This window comes from Microtus oregoni, unplaced genomic scaffold, assembly GCF_018167655.1.
Source record: "Microtus oregoni isolate MIOR12 unplaced genomic scaffold, Mior012 000011F_ref0000422, whole genome shotgun sequence".
NCBI classification, from domain to species: Eukaryota; Metazoa; Chordata; class Mammalia; order Rodentia; family Cricetidae; genus Microtus; species Microtus oregoni.
The window spans coordinates 48,270,996-48,296,110 of NW_024543070.1; the positions used below are offsets into that span (position 1 = coordinate 48,270,996).

General features: G+C 46.8%; 1 protein-coding gene across 1 annotated transcript in view; it reads left to right on the forward strand.

Annotated features, from left to right (window-relative positions):
* LOC121453466 (kelch-like protein 3) overlaps positions 1-25,115 on the forward strand; it is a 115,878-nt gene that overhangs the window by 5,647 nt on the left and 85,116 nt on the right. The window contains exons 2-3 of the mRNA XM_041660269.1: positions 17,583-17,702; positions 24,740-24,846. Of these exons, the coding sequence (XP_041516203.1) occupies positions 17,583-17,702; positions 24,740-24,846 (227 nt within the window). The remainder of the gene's footprint in view (positions 1-17,582; positions 17,703-24,739; positions 24,847-25,115) is intronic.

Below are 25,115 nucleotides of genomic sequence, written 5' to 3' on the forward strand. Positions count from 1 at the left end.
GTGCAGAAATGTCTGTCTTCCCACACCCCCTGAAACCCTGCCCATCATCACGATGGTAATAACGGAAGTCAAGTTCCCTCTGGAGATGGAACTTTTATTTCTTTAAAGTGGAAAGGGAACAAAATCAGTAAAGGCGGACATTTTATTATTATTTTTTTTCCAGATCAAGATTTGGCCTTTTAGAGTTTCTTTGAAAGATTGTTGAGGCATATCCAGGCAAGAACAATTTTTCCGTGTGTGTTCCAAATCAACTGTTTTATTTGATACTATCCCACTATGGAAATGACCTATTTTTTTTAAATGTCTAGATGAACCCAAAAGTAGGTTAGATTGAACAGACCAGCGTTCAAAAATAGTTTGAACATGCTTTGTTCTAAGATTTTTTTCTTGTTATGTAAGTTCAGTGAATCTCAGGCTGGAATGTGACTTCCTATGATTTGTGAAGATCTTAGGCTGTCTTTCCTTGCTTATTTTCAATGTGCGTGTGTGTGAAGATTTGCTTGCATGTCTTTGCTTCCAAGTATGTCCCTGTTGCCTTTGGAGGTCAGAGAGGCCATCACATCTCCTGCAACTGGCATTATCGAGATCATGAGCCACCATGTGGGTGCTGGGAATGGAACCTGGGTCCTCTGGAAGAGTAACCAGTGCTCTTAACCACTGAGCCATCTCTCCAGCTCCCTATTTTCCCTTTTATGTGTGAATTCGCACCAGGGCCTCTGTCATGCTGGCATACACCATGAGTTCAGCTCTCCCGTTCCAGCCTCATACAAGCTTGGCTTTCAGAAAACCACACGGCAGGGAGCTTTCCTTGGCTAATTCTACCGGTATGAACTCAAATGTTTTCTATCTTGATATAACTCGTTTTTAATCCAGATTTTTTTTTTTTTTTTTTTGGTTTTTCGAGACAAGGTTTCTCTGTGGTTTTGGAGCCTGTCCTGGAACTAGCTCTTGTAGACTAGGCTGGTCTTGAACTTACAGAGATCCACCTGCCTCTGCCTCCTGAGTGCTGGGATTAAAGGCGTGCGCCACCACCGCCCGGCTTTAATACAGATTTCTTAAGGCAAGTCGTGAATTAGGCCTTCAGGAATGTGATTAGTAACACCTGTTCTTGAAGTTGGTCAGGGAGGAGGGTGCTGTACAAATGGCAGCAGCTACGAACAGCGTTCATGAATCGTGGCTGGCTGGCGTGAAGGGCTGCTAAGCTAAGGAAAATTAGTATGATGTAGGACTGTCTGGACAAATTCTGTCTCACCGCGTCAGGAGATGGTAGTTCCTGCTTCGTACTATTGTTCTGAAGATGAAACTAGATAATGGATGTAAGACCTTTTAGCGTTGTCAACTTCCAGTAAACGCTGACCTTGATTGACTGTCCCTGGGACTCGGAGCTTTCTGAGGCTTCTAGTGTGTGACTCTGTGGGCTAGCGTTCAAGGTGGCCCTGCTGGAAGAGCATGTAGCTTGTGTGTAAATGCTGTTACTGGACGGCAGGGTTTAGTAAGGTCTAGATTCTGGTGGCTGGACATACTCAAGTGCCGAGTTCTTCACCAACCAAGAAGTACACATCTAAATTTTGAAGTATCTAATTATCCTTTATCAATAAAAACTCAGGGTAAGAACCTGAATGATTATAGAAGTGGTGGAGAAATGACCAGTGACCTCTTCTTTCTCTCCTTCCTCAATCCAAAAGGGTGGAGAATCTTTCTAAGCTCCACCCTACTACTTCCTGTGTCTCTCTGTATGGCTTCTGTCTTCTGAAACCTCTATGACTAATTTTGGTCAGCTTGTATCTAGCTCCATCCTCTGATTCAAAGTAAACTTTACTGGTAATCTCAGAAGCGTCAGAGTGTGATCAAAATATCCCATACCAAAATTTGGTAATTTTTATCTTGAATTTTAGGATTGGGTTACTTTTTAGATATGTAGTTTATCCAAGGTCTCATGGCTTAACCAAGTGACATCATGGGATAATTAAGCCTTTCTTTTCTATATAGTGTGAGATGAGGTGGACCTATTGCTAATTTCTAGATTTGGTTTTACCTTCTAAAGGACCTTTCTTTGCTGAAAGAATATAGTGAATTGAGTCTGGTACTGCTGGCCTTTCTTAGCATAGCTCTGCCTTCCCAGGCGACTTTGTCTGTCTTTATTGCCTTGCTAGTTTGAGTAGAACATTCTTGGGCCCCACGTATGAGGCCTGGCATGAGGCAAGGCTTTTGAGCTCTGTTGTGTGAATATTTGTGGAGGGGAATCATTAATCTACAAGCTTTGGATGCCTCGCCTCGGAGACTCCTTATCCCCTGGAGATCCTCCACACTATTCATGTTTTGGAGGTCTAGGGCCCTAACCCCCTGCTTGGTAGTTTGCTTGGAGGGGCTACCTGCCTCCTAGCTTTCCTTCGGGCTCATGGCTTGACTTTTCCCCACAAGGGAACCGAGGACTCACAAGGTAAGTGCTGACTTATCTGCTTGTCCCTCTTTTGCTGGCTTTTTCTCTCCCCGAGTCTTCCTGCTTTTGCATTATATGCAGGGGTCTGGGCTATGCCTCCTCCCCAAAGTGATGGGAGAGCATCAGATGAAAGGACATAAAGCCAGGCTTAGTTTTAGACGTGGGGGGGGGGGGGGGGGAGTCAGGAAGAACACAGCTGTCGGCAGTTTCAGCCCACGTAGCCTTCATTTGCCCAAGGCTTGTTGAGCACCTGTCCAAGGCTCACTGTTGAGCGCCCGTCCAAGGCTCACTGTTGAGCGCCCGTCCAAGGCTCACTGTTGAGCGCCCGTCCAAGGCTCACTGTTGAGCGCCCGTCCAAGGCTCACTGTTGAGCGCCCGTCCAAGGCTCACTGTTGAGCGCCCGTCCAAGGCTCACTGTTGAGCGCCCGTCCAAGGCTCACTGTTGAGCGCCCGTCCAAGGCTCACTGTTGAGCGCCCGCCCAAGGCTCACTGTTGAGCGCCCGCCCAAGGCTCACTGTTGAGCGCCCGCCCAAGGCTCACTGTTGAGCGCCCGCCCAAGGCTCACTGTTGAGCGCCCGCCCAAGGCTCACTGTTGAGCGCCCGCCCAAGGCTCACTGTTGAGCGCCCGCCCAAGGCTCACTGTTGAGCGCCCGTCCAAGGCTCACTGTTGAGCGCCCGTCCAAGGCTCACTGTTGAGCGCCCGTCCAAGGCTCACTGTTGAGCGCCCGTCCAAGGCTCACTGTTGAGCGCCCGTCCAAGGCTCACTGTTGAGCGCCCGTCCAAGGCTCACTGTTGAGCGCCCGTCCAAGGCTCACTGTTGAGCGCCCGTCCAAGGCTCACTGTTGAGCGCCCGTCCAAGGCTCACTGTTGAGCGCCCGTCCAAGGCTCACTGTTGAGCGCCCGTCCAAGGCTCACTGTTGAGCGCCCGTCCAAGGCTCACTGTTGAGCGCCCGTCCAAGGCTCACTGTTGAGCGCCCGTCCAAGGCTCACTGTTGAGCGCCCGTCCAAGGCTCACTGTTGAGCGCCCGTCCAAGGCTCACTGTTGAGCGCCCGTCCAAGGCTCACTGTTGAGCGCCCGTCCAAGGCTCACTGTTGAGTGGCCCGTCCAAGGCTCACTGTTGAGCGCCCGTCCAAGGCTCACTGTTGAGTGCCCGTCCAAGGTTCACTGTTGAGTGCCCGTCCAAGGCTCACTGTTGAGTGCCCGTCCAAGGCTCACTGTTGAGTGCCCGTCCAAGGCTCTCTGTTGAGTGCCCGTCCAAGGCTCACTGTTGAGTGCCCGTCCAAGGCTCTCTGTTGAGCACCTGTCCAAGGCTCTCTGTTGAGTACCTGTCATGTGCTGCATGCTAAGAAGATGGAACTGAGGTGACATCTTGGTTCACATGGAGCTGAAAGTCTCACAGAGTCAAACTTGCCAAAGCCACTTTTACTAAATTCTTAGGAATTTTGTGGCTCAGTTATTCAATTTAGCTATTAGGAAAATCAGATAACATAAATAAATCATATGAAAATGTTCAGAACTCAAGCTCTCCAATATCACTCTCACTGAAGCCTTTGCATTTCGGTCTGCTGTGTCTCTCAGGAGACGGCTCCACACCTGTGCACTAGGAGCACATACTGTCTCCAAATCCCGAGAGACAAGATCTCTCATGGAGCGACAGTTTATAACATAGGGGAGAATAAATAGTTGTAATTAGTCCGGGTGCCTTCCCCTGGTCACGCTGTAGCCACTGAGCAGCACTGTGTGTTGGGGACAGACAAGAGCTCTTCAGAGGACAACATAGAGAAGGTCGGAGTATGATGCTCGGAGTGTGGGAGAGAACGGGTAAGCGGATGGTGGAGGGCAGTAGGAGAAGCTTCTGGGTAGACACGTAAGGACCTGGGGCTGAGCTACACCTGGGCAAGACAAGATGGTGATGTAGACACACTTCACCAAATCAAAGAGCATCGAGTATTTAGGTTGTTGCAAGTATGTTAGTTCTATGATAAAAAAGAGTCTCCAGGGCAACGATGGGGTTATGAAAGACCGTGATGGCTCTCTGAGGTTCGTGCTGAATCCTGTGAGGACTCAGGAAGAGGCTTCATGCCGAAATGTCTTGACCACGCTGACGTTGTGGAGGAGGTGATGTGATAAGCGAGGCAGAAGGGAGGTTGTGGTTGTAGCAGCCAGGGGAAGATGGCTAGCAGACATGCAGGACAGGGAATAAGCTTGCGGATGTGTGTGACGAGGGTGTGTGTGAAGCAAGCCTTGGAGGATAATGCCCCCGTTTCTGTCTGGGACCGGCGTGTTTGTAAGTGTTACAGCTCTGAGGGGAAAGGTTTCCCCACCTTAAGTGTTATAGCTCTGCTCAGGTGTGTGTGTGTGTGTGTGTGTGTGTGTGTGTGTGTGTGTGTATAGGGAGGCTTCCCCGGTATACAGTTCTGAAGGGAAGATATCCTTGCAGTCAGGAAGCAAGGGGTACCGCCAAGTCACACTACACAGCAAATGTCACACGAGTGATGTATTGGCAGGGAAAACCCCAGGTGGGTGGCCGCCTCTGCTCAGGTGAGAAGCAGCAGAGGACTGAGCAACAGACAGATTTTATGTAGAGTTTCTTGGGGGTAGAACTTCCCAGGGTAGGGACTGGTAAGATTTCAGGTCCAGAGCTCGGGCTTTCTTCTCTGTAGGGCTGGGTCTCTGCCAAGCAGTTAAGGCAGTTAGAGTGTTCTGTGGGCGGAACTTGGTGGCTGGGGGTCCTCAAGGGGCTTGCAGTGTTCCTGCTGGTTATGTCTTGTGAGGTAGAGAATACAGAAAGAACTAGCTTGAGAGAGGCAATTTGGGATATGTGTGGATTCACTTATGTGAAATTTCAGTAGGGGAGAAGGTAAGACATTGCTATGGGATTTGGGATTTAGAGGGCAGGGACTACAGAGAGGCAGAGTCAGAACATATCTTTTTTAATTTGTTTGTTTTTTCAAGACAGGGTTTTTCCTGTGTAACAGCCTTAGGTGTCCTGAACTCACTCTATAGATCAGACTGGCCTCAAACCTACAGAGATCCGCCTGCCTCTGCCTCCCGAGTGCTGGGGTTAAAGGCGTGCACCACCACTGCCTGGCGAGTGTGTGTCTATGTACATTTTAATGATGGCTTCTGTGTATTCGTTCCTAGTTCGGCCCTGAGGCCTGCTCTACTGTCAGTATCTGCAGTTGGCAGAGATAGAGTCAGACCATGGGTAGAGTAGTCCTATCTGATTTACTGTCCAGCCCTTGCAAAGACAGATGAAGGTTTCAGCTCAGAACCAGCCATGACATGCAACGAGAGCCTGGTGCATCATGATCCCGTGCTGGGTGCGCTGAGTTGCCAGTCTTACAGTGTTGTGGGGACCCACCAGAGAAGACTGCTCAGACATGAATTTCAGCCAATAGGAAGCCTTTATTAACCAGCTGGTGACTACACTGGCTATTCGGGATCCCAGTGTAACTCTGAGCCTTTCTCAGGGTGAGCTTTAAAGCATGGGTTGTCAATACTTCAGTTAACGAGAGCAGTTAGCCAGAAGCAGAACTAACTACAGAAGCCAAAAAACAAAGTTAGTGCATTTAGAGACTTTCCACAACTATGGGCTTTGATGGATTAGGCCTTTGTTTTCGCTTTGGCAGGTGGTGCTGTCTACATGCTGAGTTTGGTGACCTGAATGGCACTTCCATCATGGAGTCAGTTGTGCTAAGGTTTGGGGGCTTACTAATGCTCAAGGCCTTGTTACAACAGACAGTCCACGGACACACGGTCCTTGCCTGCCAATATGTTGGCTAGATAAGTAAACGAAAAATACTTTAAGCACAGTCATGTTCTATGTACCGGTTGGATCACAGGCTAGGCACACAGTAGGATTTAGGAAACAGAGAAGAGTTGGGGCTGAAGTATTCCAGGGGCCGCCTAGAGGAGGCGAAGCTGGGGGTCCTCACGGACAGACTCGCGGGTGGTGAGACTGGGAAAGGGAGGGCCGTTCATCCACTCAGTACCTCACAGTCCTCAGGAAATGTCTGAGTAAGTAAGGGCTGGTGGTTCAGGTTCAGCTCAGGTTGGTGTGTCTGTGGGGTACCTGGATGCTGGGCAAGAATCGTGACTTTACGTTGAGGATTTTTGAGGTTTATTTCACTATAGCCGTTTTTGAGACAATCTCACATGACCAGTAAATACATAGACACAGTTGGCCACTGCGAAGAGCCCTTGGATGGTGAGGCTAGGACGGCACCCCGCTCACCTTTCGGGAGAGCAGCTTGGCTGTGCTGTGTGGTTTGGAGGAAGCCTTGAGAAGAGATCATCTAAGTGGGGATGTCAGGTGGGATGACAGCGCCATGGTCCAAAACAACACCAAACACCAAACCCTCAAGAAAGAAGGGGCAGCCGTGTTTGTCCCTTTCTGAGGCTTGGCTGTCTTAGTCTGACTTTTTGAATGGAGTCATCAGACACCTGGGAGAAACAGATACAGTGAGCTAGCTTGTGACACTTCCTTCCTGTGAACTTTTGATGAGTTCCTAGCCTGTTTTTCTTTTCTTTTTTTTTTTTGGTTTTTCGAGACAGGGTTTCTCTGTGGCTTTGGAGTCTGTCCTGGAACTAGCTCTGTAGACCAGGCTGGTCTCGAACTCACAGAGATCCGCCTGCCTTTGCCTCCTGAGTGCTGGGATTAAAGGCGTGCGCCACCACCGCCCGGCTCTCTTTTCTTTTTTTTTTAAGATTTATTTTTATTTTCTTATTTATGTGTGTGCATGTTTGTATATATGCATATATGTATTCTGCTGTTCATGGAGACCAGATGAGAGCATCGAATTCCCTGGAGCTAGCATGGCAGGCAGTTGTGAGCTCTCTGGTGTGTGCTGGGAACACAATCCCGGTCCTCTGGAAGAGTAGCAAGCACTCTTTGCCCTGAGCCATCTCCGCAGCTCTAGTTCTTGCCATTCTTGGGCTGCAGGACGTCAGTGTTGACTCACACAGGTAAGCTGAGTAGCAAACAGGTTAGTGTGTGCATTAATTGTCGGTCAGATCTCCAGGTATTTGCTCAAGTGGATTAATTTGGTGTGTTCGCAGTCTGTTGAAGCTCATGCAGCAAGTGGCACAGGTGACTCTTCCTTCTGAGTACATTCATGGTCGGTTACCTGATTTACTCTTGTTGGCTGTGGTTTCTGTCCCACTCGGTCCTGCAGCCGTTTGTCCCAAAGAAACACACAGAGGTCTACATTAATCATAAATGGGTTGGCCTATTAGCTCAGGCTCCTTATTAACGCTTACATCCTACATTAACCCATAATTCTTGTCTGTGTCAGCCATGTGGCTTGGTACCTTGTTCAGCGAGGCATTCTCATCTGTGTCTCTGTGTCTGGGTGAAGACTGCAGACTGAGACGTTCCTCTTCCCAGAATTCTCCTGTTCTGGTCACCCTGCCTATACTTCCTGCCTGGCTACTGGCCAATCAGCATTTTATTAAACAAATACAAGAAACAAATCTTTTTAGGGTAAAACCATTGTCCCACAGCATACTCTTTTTTTAAAATTAATTAATTACTTTTTAAAAAAATGATCTTTTCTCATTTTACATACCTATCCCAGTTCCCACTTCCTTCCCTCCTCTTGCTCCTCCCTCACTCCCCCCACGTTCCCTCCACTCCATCTCCTGATCCACTCCTCAGAGATGGTAAGGCTTCCCATGAGGAATCAACAAAGTCCGACACATCACTTTGAGGCAGGACTAAGGCCCTCCTTAGTATATCTAGGCTGAGCAAGGTATCCCTCCATAGGAAATGGGTTCCAAAAGGACAGTTCATGTACTAAGGATAAATCCTGGTCTCACTGCCAGTGGCCCCACAGACTGCCCAAGCCACACAACTGTCACCCATATTCACAGGGTCTAGTTCAATCTTAGGCAGGTTCTTCCACTATCAGTCTAGAGTCAGTAAGCTCCCACTAGCTCAGGTCAGCTGTTTCTGTGGGTGTCCCCATCATGGTCTTGACCTCTTTGTTCATATTATTGCTCCTCCCTCTCTATGACTGAACTGGGGGAGCTCGGCCCAGTGCTTAGCTGTGGATCTCTACATCTGCCTCCATCAGTTCCTAGATGAAGGTTCTATGATAATAAGCAAGGTAGTCATCAATTTGTTTACGGGGAGAAGACGAGTTCAAGCACCCTCTCCACTATTGCTTAGGGTCTTAGCTGAGGTCATACTTGTGGATTCCTGGGAATTTCCCTGGTGCCAGGTTTCACACTAGCTCCACAATGGCTCTCTCAATCAAGATATCTCTTTTCTTGCTCTCCCTCTCTGTCCTTTCCCCATCTCAACCATCCTGTTCCCTCATGTTCTCCTTTTCCCTCCCCTTCTAACCTCCCTTCTGCCCTCCCTTCTCCCCCCACCCCACAACCCCAATTTTTTCAGGAGATCTTGTCTCTTTCCTCTTCCCAGGGTGATCCATATATGTCTCTCTTAGGGTTTTCCTTGTTACTATCCTCCCTGAGACCATGTATTTTTTTTTAATTTATTTATTTATTAAAGATTTCTGTCTCTTCCCTGCCGCCGCCTCCCATTTCCCTCCCATCCCCCAGAGATCATGTATTATAGGCTGGTTATTCTTTGCTTTATGTCTAAAATCTACTTATGAGTGAGTATATACCATGTTTGTCTTTCTGGGTCTGGGTTACCTCACTCAGGATGCTGTTTTCTAGTTCCTTCCATTTGCCTGCAAATTTCAAGATGTCATTGTTTTTTACCACTGAGTAATACTCCATTGTGTAAATGTACCACATTTTTTTTTAATCCATTTTTTGGTTGTTTCCATTCTAGGTTGTTTCCAGGTTCTGGCTCTTAGGAATAATGCTGCTATGAACACAACTGAGTAAATGTCCTTGTGGTATGAGTGAGCATCCTTTGGGTATCTGCCCAAGAGTGGTATTGCTGGGTCTTGAGGTAGATTGATTCCCAATTTTCTGAGAAATCACCATACTGATTTCCAAAGTGACCATACAAATTTGCACTCCCACCAGCAATGGAGGTGTGTTCCCCTTACTCCGCACCCTCTCTAGCATAAGCTATCATTGATGTTTTTGATCTTAGTTATTCTGAATGGTGTAAGATGGTATCTTAGAGTCATTTTGATTGGCATTTCCCTGATGGCTATGGATGTTGAGCAATTCCTGAAGTGTCTTTTGGCCATTGAGATTCTCCTGTTGAGAATTCTCTGTTTAGATCTGTAGTCCATTTTTAAATTGGATTATTTGGTATTTTAATGTCTAGTTTCTTGAGTTCTTTATATATTTGGAGATCAGTCCTCTGTCAGATGTGGGCTTGATAAAGATCTTTACCCATTCTGTAGGCTGCTGTTTTGTCTTGTTGACCATGTGCTTTGCCTCACAGAAGCTTCTCAGTTTCAGGAGGTCCCATTTATTAATAGTTGTTCTCAGTGTCCGTGCTACTGGTATTACATTTAGGAAGTGGTCTCCTGTGCCCATGCATTCAAAGCTGCTTTCCACTTTCTCTTCTATGAGGTTCAGTGTGGATGGATTTGTGTTGAGGTCTTTGATCCATTTGGACTTGAGTTTTTTATTTTTTATTTTTATTTTGCTTTGCAACAGTTTTATTGATCACAGTTGCCTTTAAAACTACAAGGCTGGGCTGGAGAGATGGCTCAGTGGTTAAGAGCATTGCCTGCTCTTCCAAAGGTTCTGAGTTCAATTCCCAGCAACCACATGGTGGCTCACAACCATCTGTAATGAGGTCTGGTGCCCTCTTCTGACCTGCAGACATACACACAGACAGAATATTGTATACATAATAAATAAATAAATATTAAAAAAACTACAAGGCTTTGGGGGTGCTTAGAGGGGCATTAAGTCCCACAGTCTGGGGAGCCATTGGTCATCGCCACCCATTTCTTCCCAGCTGGCAGGACGGGATCTCCCAATGCTTCTCTGCTGCCATGGCTGTAGCCAAGGTGGGGCAGTTCCTCAGGCCTCTTTTATCCTCTCTTTATTCAGTTTTTGTTTTTTATTTTTTTAAATTTATTTATTAAAGATTTCTGCCTCCTCCCCGCCACCGCCACCCATTTCCCTCCCCCTCCCCCAACCAAGTCCCCCTCCCTCATCAGCCCGAAGAGCAATCAGGGTTCCCTGACGTGTGGGAAGTCCAAGGACCACCCACCTCCATCCAGGTCTAGTAAGGTGAGCATCCAAACTGCCTAGGCTCCCACAAAGCCAGTACATGCAGTAGGATCAAAAACCCATTGCCATTGTTCTTGAGTTCTCAGTTGGACTTGAGTTTTGTGTATGGGGATAGATATGGGTCTATTTGCATTATTCGACATGTTGATATCCAGTTATGCCAGCAGCATTAGTTGAAGATGCTTTCTTTTTTCCATTGTATAATTTTAGCTTCTTTATAAAAAATCAGGTGCTCATAGGTGTGTGAATTAATATCATGGTCTTCGATTCAATTTCATTGGTCCACCTATCTGTTTTTATGCCAATACCAAGCAATTTTCATTACTGTAGCTCTACAGTAGAACTTGAAGTCAGGGATGGTGATGCCTCCAAAAGTTCCTTTATTGTATAGGATTGTTTGGGCCACCCTGGTTTTTTTGTCTTTCCGTATGAAGTTGAATATTGTTCTTTTGAGGTCTGTGAAGAATTGTGTTGGGATTTTGATGGGGACTGCATTGAATCTGTAGATTGCTTTTGGTAAGATTGCCATTTTTATTATTCTGATCCTACGTATCCAAGAGCATGGGAGATCTTTCCATTTTCTGATATCTTCTTCAATTTCTTTCTTCAAAGACTTGAAGTTCTTATCATATAGATCTTTTACTTCTTTGGTTGGCATTACCTAAGATGTTTTATATTATTTGTGGCTACAATAATATCAGATGTTTTTCTGATTTCTTTCTCAGCCCTCTTATCATATGTATATAGGAGGGCTACTGATGTTTTTGAGTTGATTTTGTATCCTGCCAAATTGCTGAAGGTATTTATCAGCTGTAGGAGTTCCCTGGTAGAATTTTTGGGTCACTATCATATCATTTGCAAACAGTGAAAGTTTGACTTCTTTTTCAATTTGTATCCCTCGATCTCGTTTTGTTGTCTTATTGCTCTGTCTTGAACTTCGAGTATTATATTGAATTGATATGAAAAGAGTGGACAGCCTTGCCTTGTTCCTGATTTTAGTGGAATTGCTTTGAGTTTCTCATCATTTAATTTGATGCTGACTGTTAGCTTTCTATATATTGCTTTTATTTTAGATACATTCCTTGTATCCCTGATCTCTCCAAGACCTTTATCATGAAGGGGTGTTGGGTTTTGACAAAGGCTTTTTCAGCATCTAATGAGATGATCATATGTTTTTTTTTAAAGTTTATTTATATGGTGAATTATATTGACAAATTTCTGTATATTGAGCCATCCTTGCATCTCTGGGATGAAGCCCACTTGATCATGGTGGATGATTTTTTTTTTTGATGCATTCTTGGATTTGGTTTGCCAGTATTTTAGCATCAATGTTCATGAGGGAGATTGGTCTTTAATTCTCTTTCTTAGATGAGACTTTGTGTGGTTTGGGTGTAAGGGTAACTGTAGCCTACAAAAAGAGTTTGGCAATGTTTCTTCTGTGTCTTTTTCTTTGTTCCTATTTTATTGATTTCAGCCCTCAAATTGATTATGGAGAAATCTCACACTAGTGACTTAACAGTATACATGAAAGCTCTAGAACACAAAGAAGCAGACTCACCCAGGGGTGGGTAGGGCACATTTACACGTCATTGTCTTTTCAGGGAGGCCTCGTGATAGTTAATGCTGTGTTGGTCTTCATGGGCACTTCATATTGGAGGCCCCTTTGTAAACAGTGTGGCATTAGCAGGCACATGGATTATTACTGGACCATTCTGGAAGGCTGGAAAGCAAAAAAAAAAAAAAAAAAAAAAAAAAACAGTGGCAGAGTCACCGTAGAGGGTGTGTCGGTTCCCCTAACCCACCTGTTTGATTTATACCTTTTGCACACTTGTGAAGTGGAGCTAGCGGCTGTCCTGAGCTCTAACTTATGAGTTCCCTGCCTAGGACCTTCAGTGGTTCCTGGATTTGTTCCATATTAGCTCTTCTGATCCTGGCTTTTCCACACTGAAAATCTGTATATCATCATTTTATTATATATGAAAGGTTATTTGGTAAAATGCAATATAAATATGATTTAAAAGACTAAATAAAAACAGAAGAGAATCCTCCTCTCTCTTCTACTCCTTTCCCCTCTGCTCCCACCCCCTGTTCTTCTCCCCACCTCATCACTGTCCTCTTCTCTTCCCTTCCACTTTTGACACAGGGTCTCCCTATCTAGTCCAGGCTGGCTTGGAACTCACTGTGTGGCCCAGGCTGACCTTGAACTCACAATCTTCTTGCTCCGGTATATGATGGGATTATGGACAATTGCCACCACACCCAACTTGGGAGTTTCCTTAACTCCATAAAATGCATGTAGTAAGCATATGCAATGGGAAACATTAGGACACCTTTGAAATCAGGACCATGGCAGGAATTCATGATTGCTCTCTCTTTGGCATTAGTTTATCATCTTAGCCAGCACAAAATTTCCTTCCGTAAGGAGATGCACAAAGATGATTAGAATTGTGTATTCAACCTGGTTAAAAAAAAAAAAACTCAAGGGGCTGGAGAGATGGCTCAGTAATTAAGAGCCCTGGTTGCTCTTCTGGAGAATCTGGGTTTTGATTTCAACACCCTGTGTGTTGGTTCACAAACATGTGAGTCAAGTTCTGGGGGATGAGATAGATACCCTCTTCTGGCCTCGATAGGCATCAGGTACAAGCTTGCAGTACACAGATGTACATGCAGACAAAATGCCCTACCCATAAGTCTAAAATAATTTAAAAAAGTAGACACTAGGCTTAGTGGCACAGGTCCATTCTCCCAGCTACTCAGGAAGTCGAGGCAGGAGAATCATACATACAAACACACACAAATACACACACACACACACACACACACACACACACGCATGCATGCATGCACACATAGAGATATAGATGATTATAATAAAATAGTCCCACACTAGCTCAGAATGGGTTCTTTATTTAGGGGTAGACTCAGATCAGCAGTCCTCTGCATGAGCCAGGAATAGGACCCAAATCCAGCAGCCAAGAGAGGTCATGTACATCTGCATTTATAGTATAAGAGAGCACGCCCAAGTGGGCTGGTATCTTAAAGGCTTTTGGCTGAAGGAGTTCCCACAATACATAGACAGACAGAAAGATAGAGAGAGAGAATGGAAATATCATCTCTGGCATTATACACTAATGATATAAAGTTTATCTATAAATAACATTTAATTGAATCAATGGCAAATGAGATCGTTTGGTATGGATGCTGTCTAGAAAATCAATTTGTAAATGTAATTATATTTCATAAATTGCAACAATCAGCAAATACACTCTAAAAAGAACATTCTCTCTGTCTTTCTCTGTCCTTCCTTCCTTCCTTCCTTCCTTCCTTCCTTCTTTCTGAGACAAGGTTTCTCTGTATAGCCCTGGCTATCCTGCAGCTCACTCTGTAGACCAGGCTGACCTTGAATTCTGAGATTTGCCTGCTTCTGCCTCCTGAGTACCAGGACTAAAGATGTGAGCCACCACTACCCATCTATAAAGGACAATTTCTATCATAAAATAATAAGAAAAACTGTAATATACTTAGGACAAAATCGAGCATGATGTGTGTATAAGATCTCCAGATTGTCTTGCAGTCGGTTATGAGAGGCTATGTGAGTGCTGGGGACTGAATTCCAGGCCTCTGCAAGAGCAGTAAACACTCTTAACCACTGAGCCATCTCTCCAGCTCATTGGTCCTTTTTAGTGTCACTCATGCACCTGTGTATTTCTGGTTCTGGGGACTGAAATCCGCTTCTGGCCTCTGTTGGCTCCTGCATGCATGTAGTACACATATGTACATTCAAAATAACTTAAAAGAAATGTTGGTTCAACCTAAATTGACCTATAATGAGGTCTCTATCAAAAGCCTGCAGGGGTGTCCCCTGGAACTCGAGAAGCTGGTTTGTAGAAAGAATAAAGGACTAGATGGGACATACAAGGTGATTTCTCAAGAACAGCCAAAGGCTTGAGGACTTATCCTGTCAGAAATCAGACATCATGAAGCTACAGAAATAATGTATTTGTGTAAACTGACCTTATGCAATTGGCTAGAGAGACAGAAATAGATCACTGTGTATGTGAAGTCTTGTGACTTCACGGTGGCATGACAGGGAATGGGAAAAATAAGGATCAGTAAGTAGAACTCATTGGAAAATTTGAATTTCCTTTTGACATTGTGTTATAAAACAGTAGCTAATAGATGAAGAGCTTACATATCAAAAGTAAAAGATTGCAATTTTACCTTCCTACCTTGGGATGCAAACTTTTATCTTTGTGGGTGCTTCCTCTCTCTGGCCACATTTTCTGGCTTGATATTCTAATATATATATTATATATTCGATTATTAATTATAATTATATATATTTTAATATATGTGTGTGTGCGCGTGTGTAAAAAGAGACTGCTCATTCATTTCCCGACTACTCAGACCTGAATAATCACACAGAAACTGTATTAATTACAACATTATCTTAAATCAACCCATTTCTATTAATCTGTGTACTGCCATGATGCTGTGGCCTTCCAGTAAGTTTCCCTCATGTCTCTCTCCTTTGGCAGCTACATGGCATCTCCTTGACTCCGCCTACTCTCTATATATCTCTGTTCAAGTTTCCCACCTGACTTTACTCTGCTAAGCCATTGGCTGAAACAGCTTTATTCATTAACCAATAAAAGCAACACATACAGAAGGACCTCCCACATCATTTGTGTGCATGCGTCCCTGTACCATATGTGTGCCTGATACTGGGGAGGCCAGAAGACAGTGTCAGATCTCCTGGGACTGAAGTTATAGGCGGCTCTGAAGGAGCAGCCTCAACCATAGAGCCATTTCTCCAGTCTTTTAGGATTTTTTTTTAACCTGCTTGAATATATATTTAAAATCGTCTTTGTGTTTCTCCATATTTATCTTCCTCTGTTGAGTTGATTTCCTTGTGCAAGGACTCCAAACAGCCCCAGAGCTCATGATCAGGTTCAAGTGAAGGGAGGAGAGGTCAGGAAAGCCAGGAAGGTAGGAGCCAAAGGCAGGGGGATCAGACAAGCCATGGGTCTGGGATTTCAGGTAGTGACGAGTACCAGCATGAACTCTAAGACTCCCAGGACTTTGGTAACCCTTGTATAAAGCATCTTTGTCTTCAGCAGTTTGCAAAGTGAGGGAGGCAGCGGCAGATGGAGCATGCTTAATGGGGATGTCCTAAGGACCACCTTCAAGGTCACGTCCTAAGGACCACCTTCAAGGTCACGTCCTAAGGACCACCTTCAAGGTCACGTCTAAGGACCACCTTCAAGGTCACGTCTAAGGCCACCTTCAAGGTCACGTCTAAGGACCACCTTCAAGGTCACGTCTAAGGACCACCTTCAAGGTCACGTCCTAAGGACCACCTTCAAGGTCTGGGGGCTGGATAAACTGTAGGCTCCCAACTCTGCACAAAGGGGCGCGTTTCTGTTTTCCCAGAGTGGAGTCTGGCCTAAGCGGTTCCCTCCAAGGTTCTGGGTTTGACTCTGGAGCTCCTGTCTGAGGAGAGAGCCTTCTCTTAGTCATCTTGTGAGTCCTCCTTCCTACTTCCAGGACACTGCAACATATTCAAAAGTTTTATACCTTGATTTTCGTGCAAGCAGTGTTGAGACAATGGGTTGTGAGGTCATGCCTGTTCCCACAGGCCTTACAGTCTGTGCCTTCCCACAACAACTCAGGCTCCTATTTCTCCTTTTAGAATTCTTACTTTACTTTGCTCTATGCAGATGGGTATTTTGCCTGCATGCATGTCTGCGTACTGTGCGTGCTTGCAGAGGCCAGAAGAGGGCTCTGATCCTTTAGAACTGCAGTTACACGCAGTTGTGAGCCACCATGGGGTGCTGGGAATCGAACTCAAGTCTATGGAAGAGCAGCCAGTGCTCTTAACGGCTGAGCCGTCTCTCCAGCCACGCTGCCTATCTTTCAATAGAATGGTGGTTTCCCGAAAGTTTTCACTTGTGAGTCCCTGTTCTCTAAACTCGAGCCATTGTGGGTTTTCTAGATTATAGGTGTGATCATTTGCTTCCGGTTTAACCCATTCCTGCCCTTCCCTTGTTCAGGAGGACAATTGCCCCAACTAACATTGCCTCCTGTGACCTCGTTTCCCTGAACCAGGGATGCTTTGAACACACTTGATCTTTTCCCCTTTGGTCTTGCCTGCTGTTCCCATTGTCTAGGACGCTGTCTGCCTTTTTAAGTTCCTGGCTTCCTTAAGTTCTGCTGCCAGGCCTTTACTTTCGGGAGGTGTTTTCTACCCTGGCATCACTGAATTGGTCCCTTGTGCTTCTGTAGTTCCTATGGAACTGTAATGCTTAAAATGTGATGTTTGTGGGCTGGAGAGATGACTCAGCAGCTAAGAGCACTGGCTGCTCTTCCAGAGGTCCTGAGTTCAATTCCCAGCACCTACATGGTGGTTCATAACCATCTGTAATGGGATCAGATTCCTTCTTTTTGTGTGCATGAAGACAGAGTACTCATATACATAAAATACATGAATAAATAAATCTTTAAAAAATATGATGCTTGACTGTTACCTGGTTTTCCCCCTCACTGAACTTGGAACTTTTAGTTGGGAGGGACGGGCCTTTGTTTACCATTGTGTTTCCCATGAACTGAAATATAATTCCTGTCATATATTAGCCCCCATTAACTGCTAAGTGGATCCACGTCTCCATAGAGGGTGTTAGAATGCTTACGCTGCTCCTTTTCTGGGAGGAAGGGAGGGCAGAGTAGAGGGAAAAGACTTCTCACAAAGTCGCAGTGCCTGGTGGGAGAATCTGAGCAGGAGCCCAGCTTCCTCCAGAGAAAAGTGCTGTGCCCTGGAAGGTCCTCCAGAAATGGGGCAGTATTTCCTCCACTGCTGTCTTGGGAGTCGCCCCTCATGGGTGGCTCACGTCCGTCAACTTGTGGGGATGTACAACTGTGCTTGCTAATACGTGACCTCTCTTTCCCTCCATTTTCCGCTCACAGCGTCAAGCTGAGCCCTCAGTCCACGGTGCAGGCCCAGGATGATGATGAGAGCCGGAGGACGGTCACTGTCAATCCTGCCCACATGGGAAAGGCCTTCAAGGTCATGAATGAGCTTCGAAGGTAATTTCCTACCCTCCCTGTGCCATTTGAGATGGAACCCGAAGGGTGAGCTCCACTAGGGGCCAAGAACAGATGTTGGGGCACACCACCTACTGGGTTCCAGCTTCATGGCCCACTCTCGCTCTGCTTCCGCTTCAGATTCCGAGACTGAAGCCTCCCCTTTATAATTATTCAATACCTACATTTCAGTGATTAATCACAGGGGGCGTTCATTTGTGGGTAGAGCAGGTCTGTGGCTAAGCCTGGGGGCTGACATTGGGGTGACTGCGCACTACACACAGGGCAGATGAGATAGCAGATGGCACACACTGTTTAGTCTCTGTTGAGTCTCTCGGATGGAGTTCGGCTTGGGAAGGCCTCCACACAAGTGGCAGAATGCGCCTCTCCTGAAACGTATGTCTACTCTGTAAAGACGTGAGGTGAAGCCGGGCGGTGGTGGCGCACGCCTTTAATCCCAGCACTCGGGAGGCAGAGGCAGGCGGATCTCTATGAGTTCGAGGCCAGCCTGGTCTACATGAGCTAGTTCCAGGACAGGAACCAAAAGCTACGGAGAAACCCTGTCTCGAAAAAAAAAAAAAAAAAAAAAAAAAAGACGTGAGGTGAAAGTGCATCTAATCCCTTCAAGTTGGGTGGTGAGGGCAGGAGGGCTATTTGTAAGGCCAGTGTACACGTTTGGCAAGCATGGTGCGAGATGGGTTCTGGGCACTGAATGTGTTCTCTGGTACAAAGCCAGTTGGGAGCATTTCCTCCTTTCTCAGCTACTGCCCAGGCCCTGGGAGGTGCGGGTAGGAGCCACGAGGTCAGGAGTGTGAAGAGGTATTGAAAAGAGCCTCTTAGAGCAAGTGTGCTCGGATGTAGGATGTACCAGGCCCGACAGCCGCAGGTGCACACTCTTATATTTGTGTTCTAAAGGGTGGAACAGAAATAAGCATGAAAATGAACTTTGGGCATGCAGGAGACACTTGAGCTGAGTGTTGAAGGCCAAGGAAGAGTTAAAGACACAAAGGGTGGTGGGGTAGGGAGGAGACCTCTGGGCAGAGAGCAGCACATGGCTGAGAAGTGTGTGCCGCGTGGGGGACGGACCGTATTTAAACAGACACTCTGTTTCATTCCTTTAGGAAATCTTTTGAACTTTACTATCATTGTATGTGTGTGTGTCACATCACGCGTTCGTATGTGTCTGTGTGCAGGAACGTGTTTGCACTACAGTGTGCATCTGTGTGTATATGTGTGTCTGTGTGTGGGTGTGAGGGTGTCACAGTGTGTATTTGGGAGGCAGAGGACAACTCTCAGCCAGTTCTCTCCTTTCCCCTTTAGCTGGGCTCGGGGATTGAACTCAGGTTGTCAGGGTTACAGGCAAGCTCCGTACCCAGTGAGCCACCTCGCCAGTCCTCAAGTTCTCACTCTGTTTGTTTTCTCAGTTCTCCTTTCTGCATGGCCAGTATTTAGCACATGCGCGCGCGCACACACACACACACACACACACTCAGACCCACAAAATTAAATTAAGCAGCACATGGCATATTGTTCAATTTGTTTAGGCCTCCCACCAGATTCCCTGGAAAGTCTGGGAACGTATGCGCTAGGATGGAGGCCATGCACACGGACCCAGATCTTCCATCCCTGAAGAATCTTTGTGGTCTTTCCTAGACACTGTTGGAGCTCCACGTTTAGTCCCTCAAGGCACAGATTAAGTCAGTTGTCCAAGAGTGGGTTTTCTCCCCAGGCCTGAGTTTGCCTGTGCAGATTCTCCCTCCTCACCCCCGGCTATGACACCCCTTCCTTTTAGATTTAGAAGTCACCCTGGTGTACTTGTTGGTTCCTGGATTTCACGTCTTTCTCCAAGAGCGTCTGCTTGGCTTGGGTCTGCCTCTGCCTAGGAGTCCTACTGTTCCTTCGCCTTTTAGGGCTTGGCACTGCTGACATCTGAGGAACGCTAGCTCCTTCTAGACACTGTGGAAAAACGGAGTCTTGTACTTGAACGCGATTGGCCTTGAGAATGCACGTAGGCACATTGAAGGCTCTGCTGTGGCTGACTAAAGATTCTCACATGTACTTGAGACTTGGACTCGGGTTAGCGTTTGGGAAAACATCAGTCTGAGAACCACAGTCCTTTGCTGAGGTTTAAATGAATACTCTCGTCCGTCCTCTTTCTGCTTTGTTCAAATGGACATCACATTCTGTCTATATTTGAAACTTTTAGTTTGGGTGTAGGCATGAGCTGCGCCTGCCCTCTGTCTCTGTCTTCCTTTCTGCGCTGTAGTTATTGCAGCAGAACATTTAGAGAAGGTAGATGATCAGAAAATCACCAATAGAGGTGGCTCAGTGGTTTAGAGCACTGGCTGCTCTTGCAGAGGACCAGAGTTCAAATCCAAGCTCACAACAATTTGTAATTCCATTTTCAGGGTCTGACACCCTCTTTTGGCCATAACAAGCACTCACTGCATGCATACTGCTCAGATGTACATCCAGTCAAAATACCCACATACATAAAATAAGAATAAAGTTTAAATGTTTTAAAAAGTCACATAGAATTTTGTTAATGACCTATCGGTAGAGCTTTGGGTAATCGTTTTCTCTTCTTTGGCTTCTTTCGTAGTCCTATCACTGAACCATTTTTTCCTACCTCACTGTCTCTAACATGAATCACACGGATAGACGGCATCCCACTTTTGGCATATTATAGTAAAAGTCAGTCCCCAGCTGATGGATGTCACCATTCCTCATGCCGCATGGGAAAACGCACTCTTAGTGGTTGGCTTTCCATTGGCGTGTCCTCTCACGAGCACAGACTTGGTTCCGGTACTGGTTCTAGCTCATACTAACCACGTGGCCCTGGGCAATTTACTCTCCCTGATCTCCCTTTTGTCATCCATGAAGGGCGGCTAATAACACCACTCTTGCTACATTGTTAATGGTGGGTGAGTGGCCCACTCACTCTTGCTGGATTGCTAAGGGTTAGTAAGTGACGTGCTCAGAATAGTACTAGCACATGTCTTGTGGTTGATAAATACGCGTGCACCGTGGCAATTACTTCTATAGGATCAATTCCTGGAAAGAGAGTCGATTCAACAGCCTGGAAGACCATGGCGATGAGGCCTTAGTTAGTGCTGAGCTCTGGCTCATCACCGTTCTGTCACGGTTAGCTTGACAACAGCAGCCTCTGTGTTGGGTTGCAGATGATGGGCAGTGGGTAAAAGAATCAAAGCCCTGGCCCTCAGGGAGGCTTCTGTTCTTACGGTACTGAAAGGCAATATCAAGCCCCAAGGTATTCGAAGACTGTCTTTAAAAAGTAGGGTCGATGGGTAAGGCAGGCAGAAGGACCTGCATCACTGTGCTCTAGATCTGGGTGACTTTAATGGGACTTTAGTGGCGAGCTGATAGGCAGACTTCACTCTGCTGAGGCCGCACCAATGACTGCTCTGGAGTACCCAGGGGCCTGGGCCTGCATCTCCCATTGTCTCCACGTTCCCCTCTCTCACTTTTGAACTATTTTAGTTCAAGCACACATGCTCTTTGCAATTTATGAATCACACAACTCCCGAGTTTCCTATTCTTTTTACTTCTGTGGTAGAGAAGGAGCTGTTGCCTTGGCAACCACTCAGCCTTGCCCCTCCTTTCCAATTCAGTGCGTGGTTCTGACTGTGGTGCTTTTGGGTGGCAGAGCTCCCGTGGGGGACTCTGGCTCCTGAGCTATAGCAGGTAGTGGAGACTAGTCCTTTCTGGAGATGCACATCCTGACCAGGCCTGAGAGTGGGGAGCGGGAAGCGTGGAGGCTCCAGCCTGTGTTTAGAATTCTCTCTCTCTGCTGCAGGTTGGTTGGCCTTGCTAAGGGTTGCATCCTTTCAGTGAGCGGTACCCCGGCGCCTTGGTGCTTTTCACGTGGCTTTTCTGCATGGCTACAGATTGTTCTATGCCCTCTTGAAAAATGACTATTACTTGCGGGTGTGCATGTGTGTGGGTGCAAGCATGTAAGGTGCACACGCATATGTGTGTATGTGCATTTAGAGGCCAGAAGACAACTTCAGGCTGTCCTTCCTCAGGAGCCACTCAGCTCTTTTAAAGATAGGGTCCCAGTGACCCGGAATTCACCTAGTAGACCAGGCTAGCTGACCAGCGGGCTCCAGAGAGATTTGCTTGGGATTACAAATGTGTGTCCCCCACACCTAGCTTTTTGCTTTTTTAATTTTGTGATGTGGGTTTGGGGGACTGAGGACCTGCTTGTAAGATAAACACTTTACCCACTAAACCATCTTCCAGTCCTATTTTTAGGTTTTTGACTCTTGTAGCCCAGGCTAGACTCAAGTTTCTGGACCTCTTGCCTCCATCTCCAGAGTGATGGGGTTCTGGGAGTGTGAGGCCACGCCACCCTGGCGGTTCATCGCCTCCATCTCCAGAGTGCTGGGATTCCCGGAGTGCGAGGCCACGCCGCTCTGGTGGTTCATTCACGCTGCATGATCTTCATACAACACACACATGCTTGCTATGGCATGACCTTTACACACACATGCTTGCCTTGGCATGACCTTAGACAACACAATGCTTGCCATGGCATGACCTTCACACAACCATGTTTACCATGGTATGACCTTCACATGCACACATATGCTTGCCATGGCATGACCTTCACATGCACATATGTGCTTGTTATGGCATGACCTTCAAATGTACATACACTTGCCTTGGCGTGCCCCCCACCCCAGTAAAACATGAAATGTAACAAACTTGAAAAATGAGATGGAAAATGAAGAAGACACCTGACATCGACCTCAGGCCTCCACATGCATGTGCACACATGTATGCACCTGTACACGCATGTACATATATACAAACATGCACCCTCTCATAGGTTCATTGACCATAAATGTCATAAAATACATTAAACAGTAGCAAAAGCCTGTTTTTATGGCCTTCTAACTCTTTTCTGTGGATCTGTACAGCTGCCTGAGTGACTGTTTCTGTGTTGTGATAAAATGCCCGGCAAGGGCAACGAAAGGACAACAGGTCTATTTGGGTTCAGTCTGAGGCTATGCCCATCAGTGGGGGGGGGGGTGTCACAGCCCCAGGAACTTAGGGCAGATGGTTACATTGTATTCTCCATCAAGAATGGGGAACCATGGATGGTGGCCCTCAGCTCGTTTCCTCCTGTATATGCAGGCCAGAATCCCAGCCTAGGGAATGGTGCCGCTCACAGAGAACAGGTTTTTCCATCTCAGTTAACCTAACCAAGATCACCCTCCATAGGCGTGCCTACAGCCGTGTCCCAGGTCATCCTGGGCCTTTGACAATTGAGATACCATCACAGTGGCTGTTTTTATGTTAGTGTATTCTTTCGGGGGCTTGGTTCTTGCTCAGTGTTTTTAGACAAGAGTCTCACCGTTTTACCTAAGTTGTCTCAAAACTGGGCGGCGTAGTGTTTTTCCAAGCTAAGACAGTCAAGAAAACGGTGCAGGCTTCCTTGCTTGTGCTCTTGTGGCTACTTACAGCAGAGTCAGTTCTGTTCCCGTTGGTGCCGCCTGCTGTAGAATGAGGTCCAATGGTCTTGGCTTCTTAGTTCCCAAAGGTCTTACCCATCCCAGAAGCCCCACCACCAGCCCTCCATTTCTTGTCTTTTCTGGCCCTAAGTGCCAGCCAGTGATGAAGCCTGGGGATACTTCGGAGAAGGCACTGTATTTAGTCTAGAGAACTGTATTCAGGGTTCAGCCTTCTGATTTGGGCATCTCTTCCCTTCTTTGAGTTTCAGAGGCCAGATGCTATCCAAGGCCAGGGAGAGTGTCTGCAGGTCTTGTGGGCTCAGGCTTTATGGTTCTGTTTCTCTGAGAGAAACTTCAACAGTGCATTGGTGTTGGTAGTGACTAAGTGTGCCGCTCCAGAGATAGCAGGTGCTCAACTTCTCTTCCACCGTCAGCCGCAACAGACTCATTGATCCAGCATCCTCAGACAAAAGCCGGACACGAGCAAGCTGAGACGAGCTTGCCTTCCTTGCCCGTGAGCAAACTGAGATGCCCTTGTCTTCCTTGCCTCTCACCTGTTGCTAGCATTTTAAAGAAGAGGCTAGTGGTGATCAGGGTACCACAGAAGGAGCTGGGGGATTCAGTTACGTGCCTTCGAATCCCATCTCTACTTTCTTGTGGGCCTTTGAGGAACTTATTGGTTTCTCTGGGCCTCTGTTCCCTCGTTGCAGGATGCAGACATAACAATTGCCTCACTTCAGTGAGTTCGTTGTAGAGAGGATTAAATGACATGGTGTCAGGCTGCGGGAGCACTTAGACAAGTGGTTGGCAATCCCTCACTCAGCAAATGCAGCCGTGACAATAGTGAAGGCTGATGGAGAAGGTCTGGGATTGCCTAGGTCCTGTGGCACCCTAAGGTGCTCAAATATCCTTTTTTGGTCTTTTTTGAGGTGTTGGGGATCTAGCTCCACTGAACCTAGAATCTTACATATACTAGGCAGGTTCTCCTCCACTGCCTATACCCCAATGCCTATTTTACCTTTTGTTTTGAGACAGGGTCTTATTAAATTGCCTAGGTGAGCCTTGAACTTACTCCGTAGCCTTGAACATGAGATCCTCCTGCCTCAGTCTCCTGAGTAGCCAGGATTACAGGCTTGTGCCACCAAGTCCAGTTCTCAATTACCCATCCTGTCGATGAATGTGTATTGATTATTTCCATATATTTGTTTGTTTGAAACAGTGTAGGATCTATTATGTGGCAGGTATGCAGCCTAGTGTCCAGGGTCCAAGATGAAATATGCTAAGCCCCTTTACAAGTTCATGGTGGCACGTTGGTGACAGCCATGTAAGAAGATAGTTGCAAGATTCTGGTGTGTGTGTTCACATGTGTGCACATGTGTGGAGGTCAAGAGGTCAGTGTTGGGCATCTCACTGAGACAACATCATTGAGCCCTCCTCCCTGCCTGTGTCAAGACAGAGACAGTCTCTGTGCCTGTCCTCTATATGGACAGCGTGTGAACTGGGTGGGACACGGGTGGGTGTCCATGCTGTGACCTTTTCTGTCACCTCACTGGTGTCTTACAGTAAGCAGCTGCTGTGTGACGTGATGATTGTGGCAGAAGACGTGGAGATAGAAGCCCACCGAGTGGTCCTGGCGGCCTGCAGCCCTTACTTCTGTGCGATGTTCACAGGTATGGCCAGGGCGCACAGCAACCTAAGGAGGACGCTGAGGGTGGCTGCAGGAGGTGGGGGAGCAGGACGAGGGGAGGGAGGAGAGGCACGAGGAGCGTCTGTGTTCTGAGCTTTGTACATGGAGAACCTGAGGGGGCCTCAGCCTCAGCCAGGTCAGCGGGACATGTAATCTTCGGGCCCCCACCGGGAACAAAGATAGAATCAAAGGGCTCATGAGTCTCGAGCGTCAGAATCACAGCCGTGGGGGAATGTCGTCCACAGTGTAGAC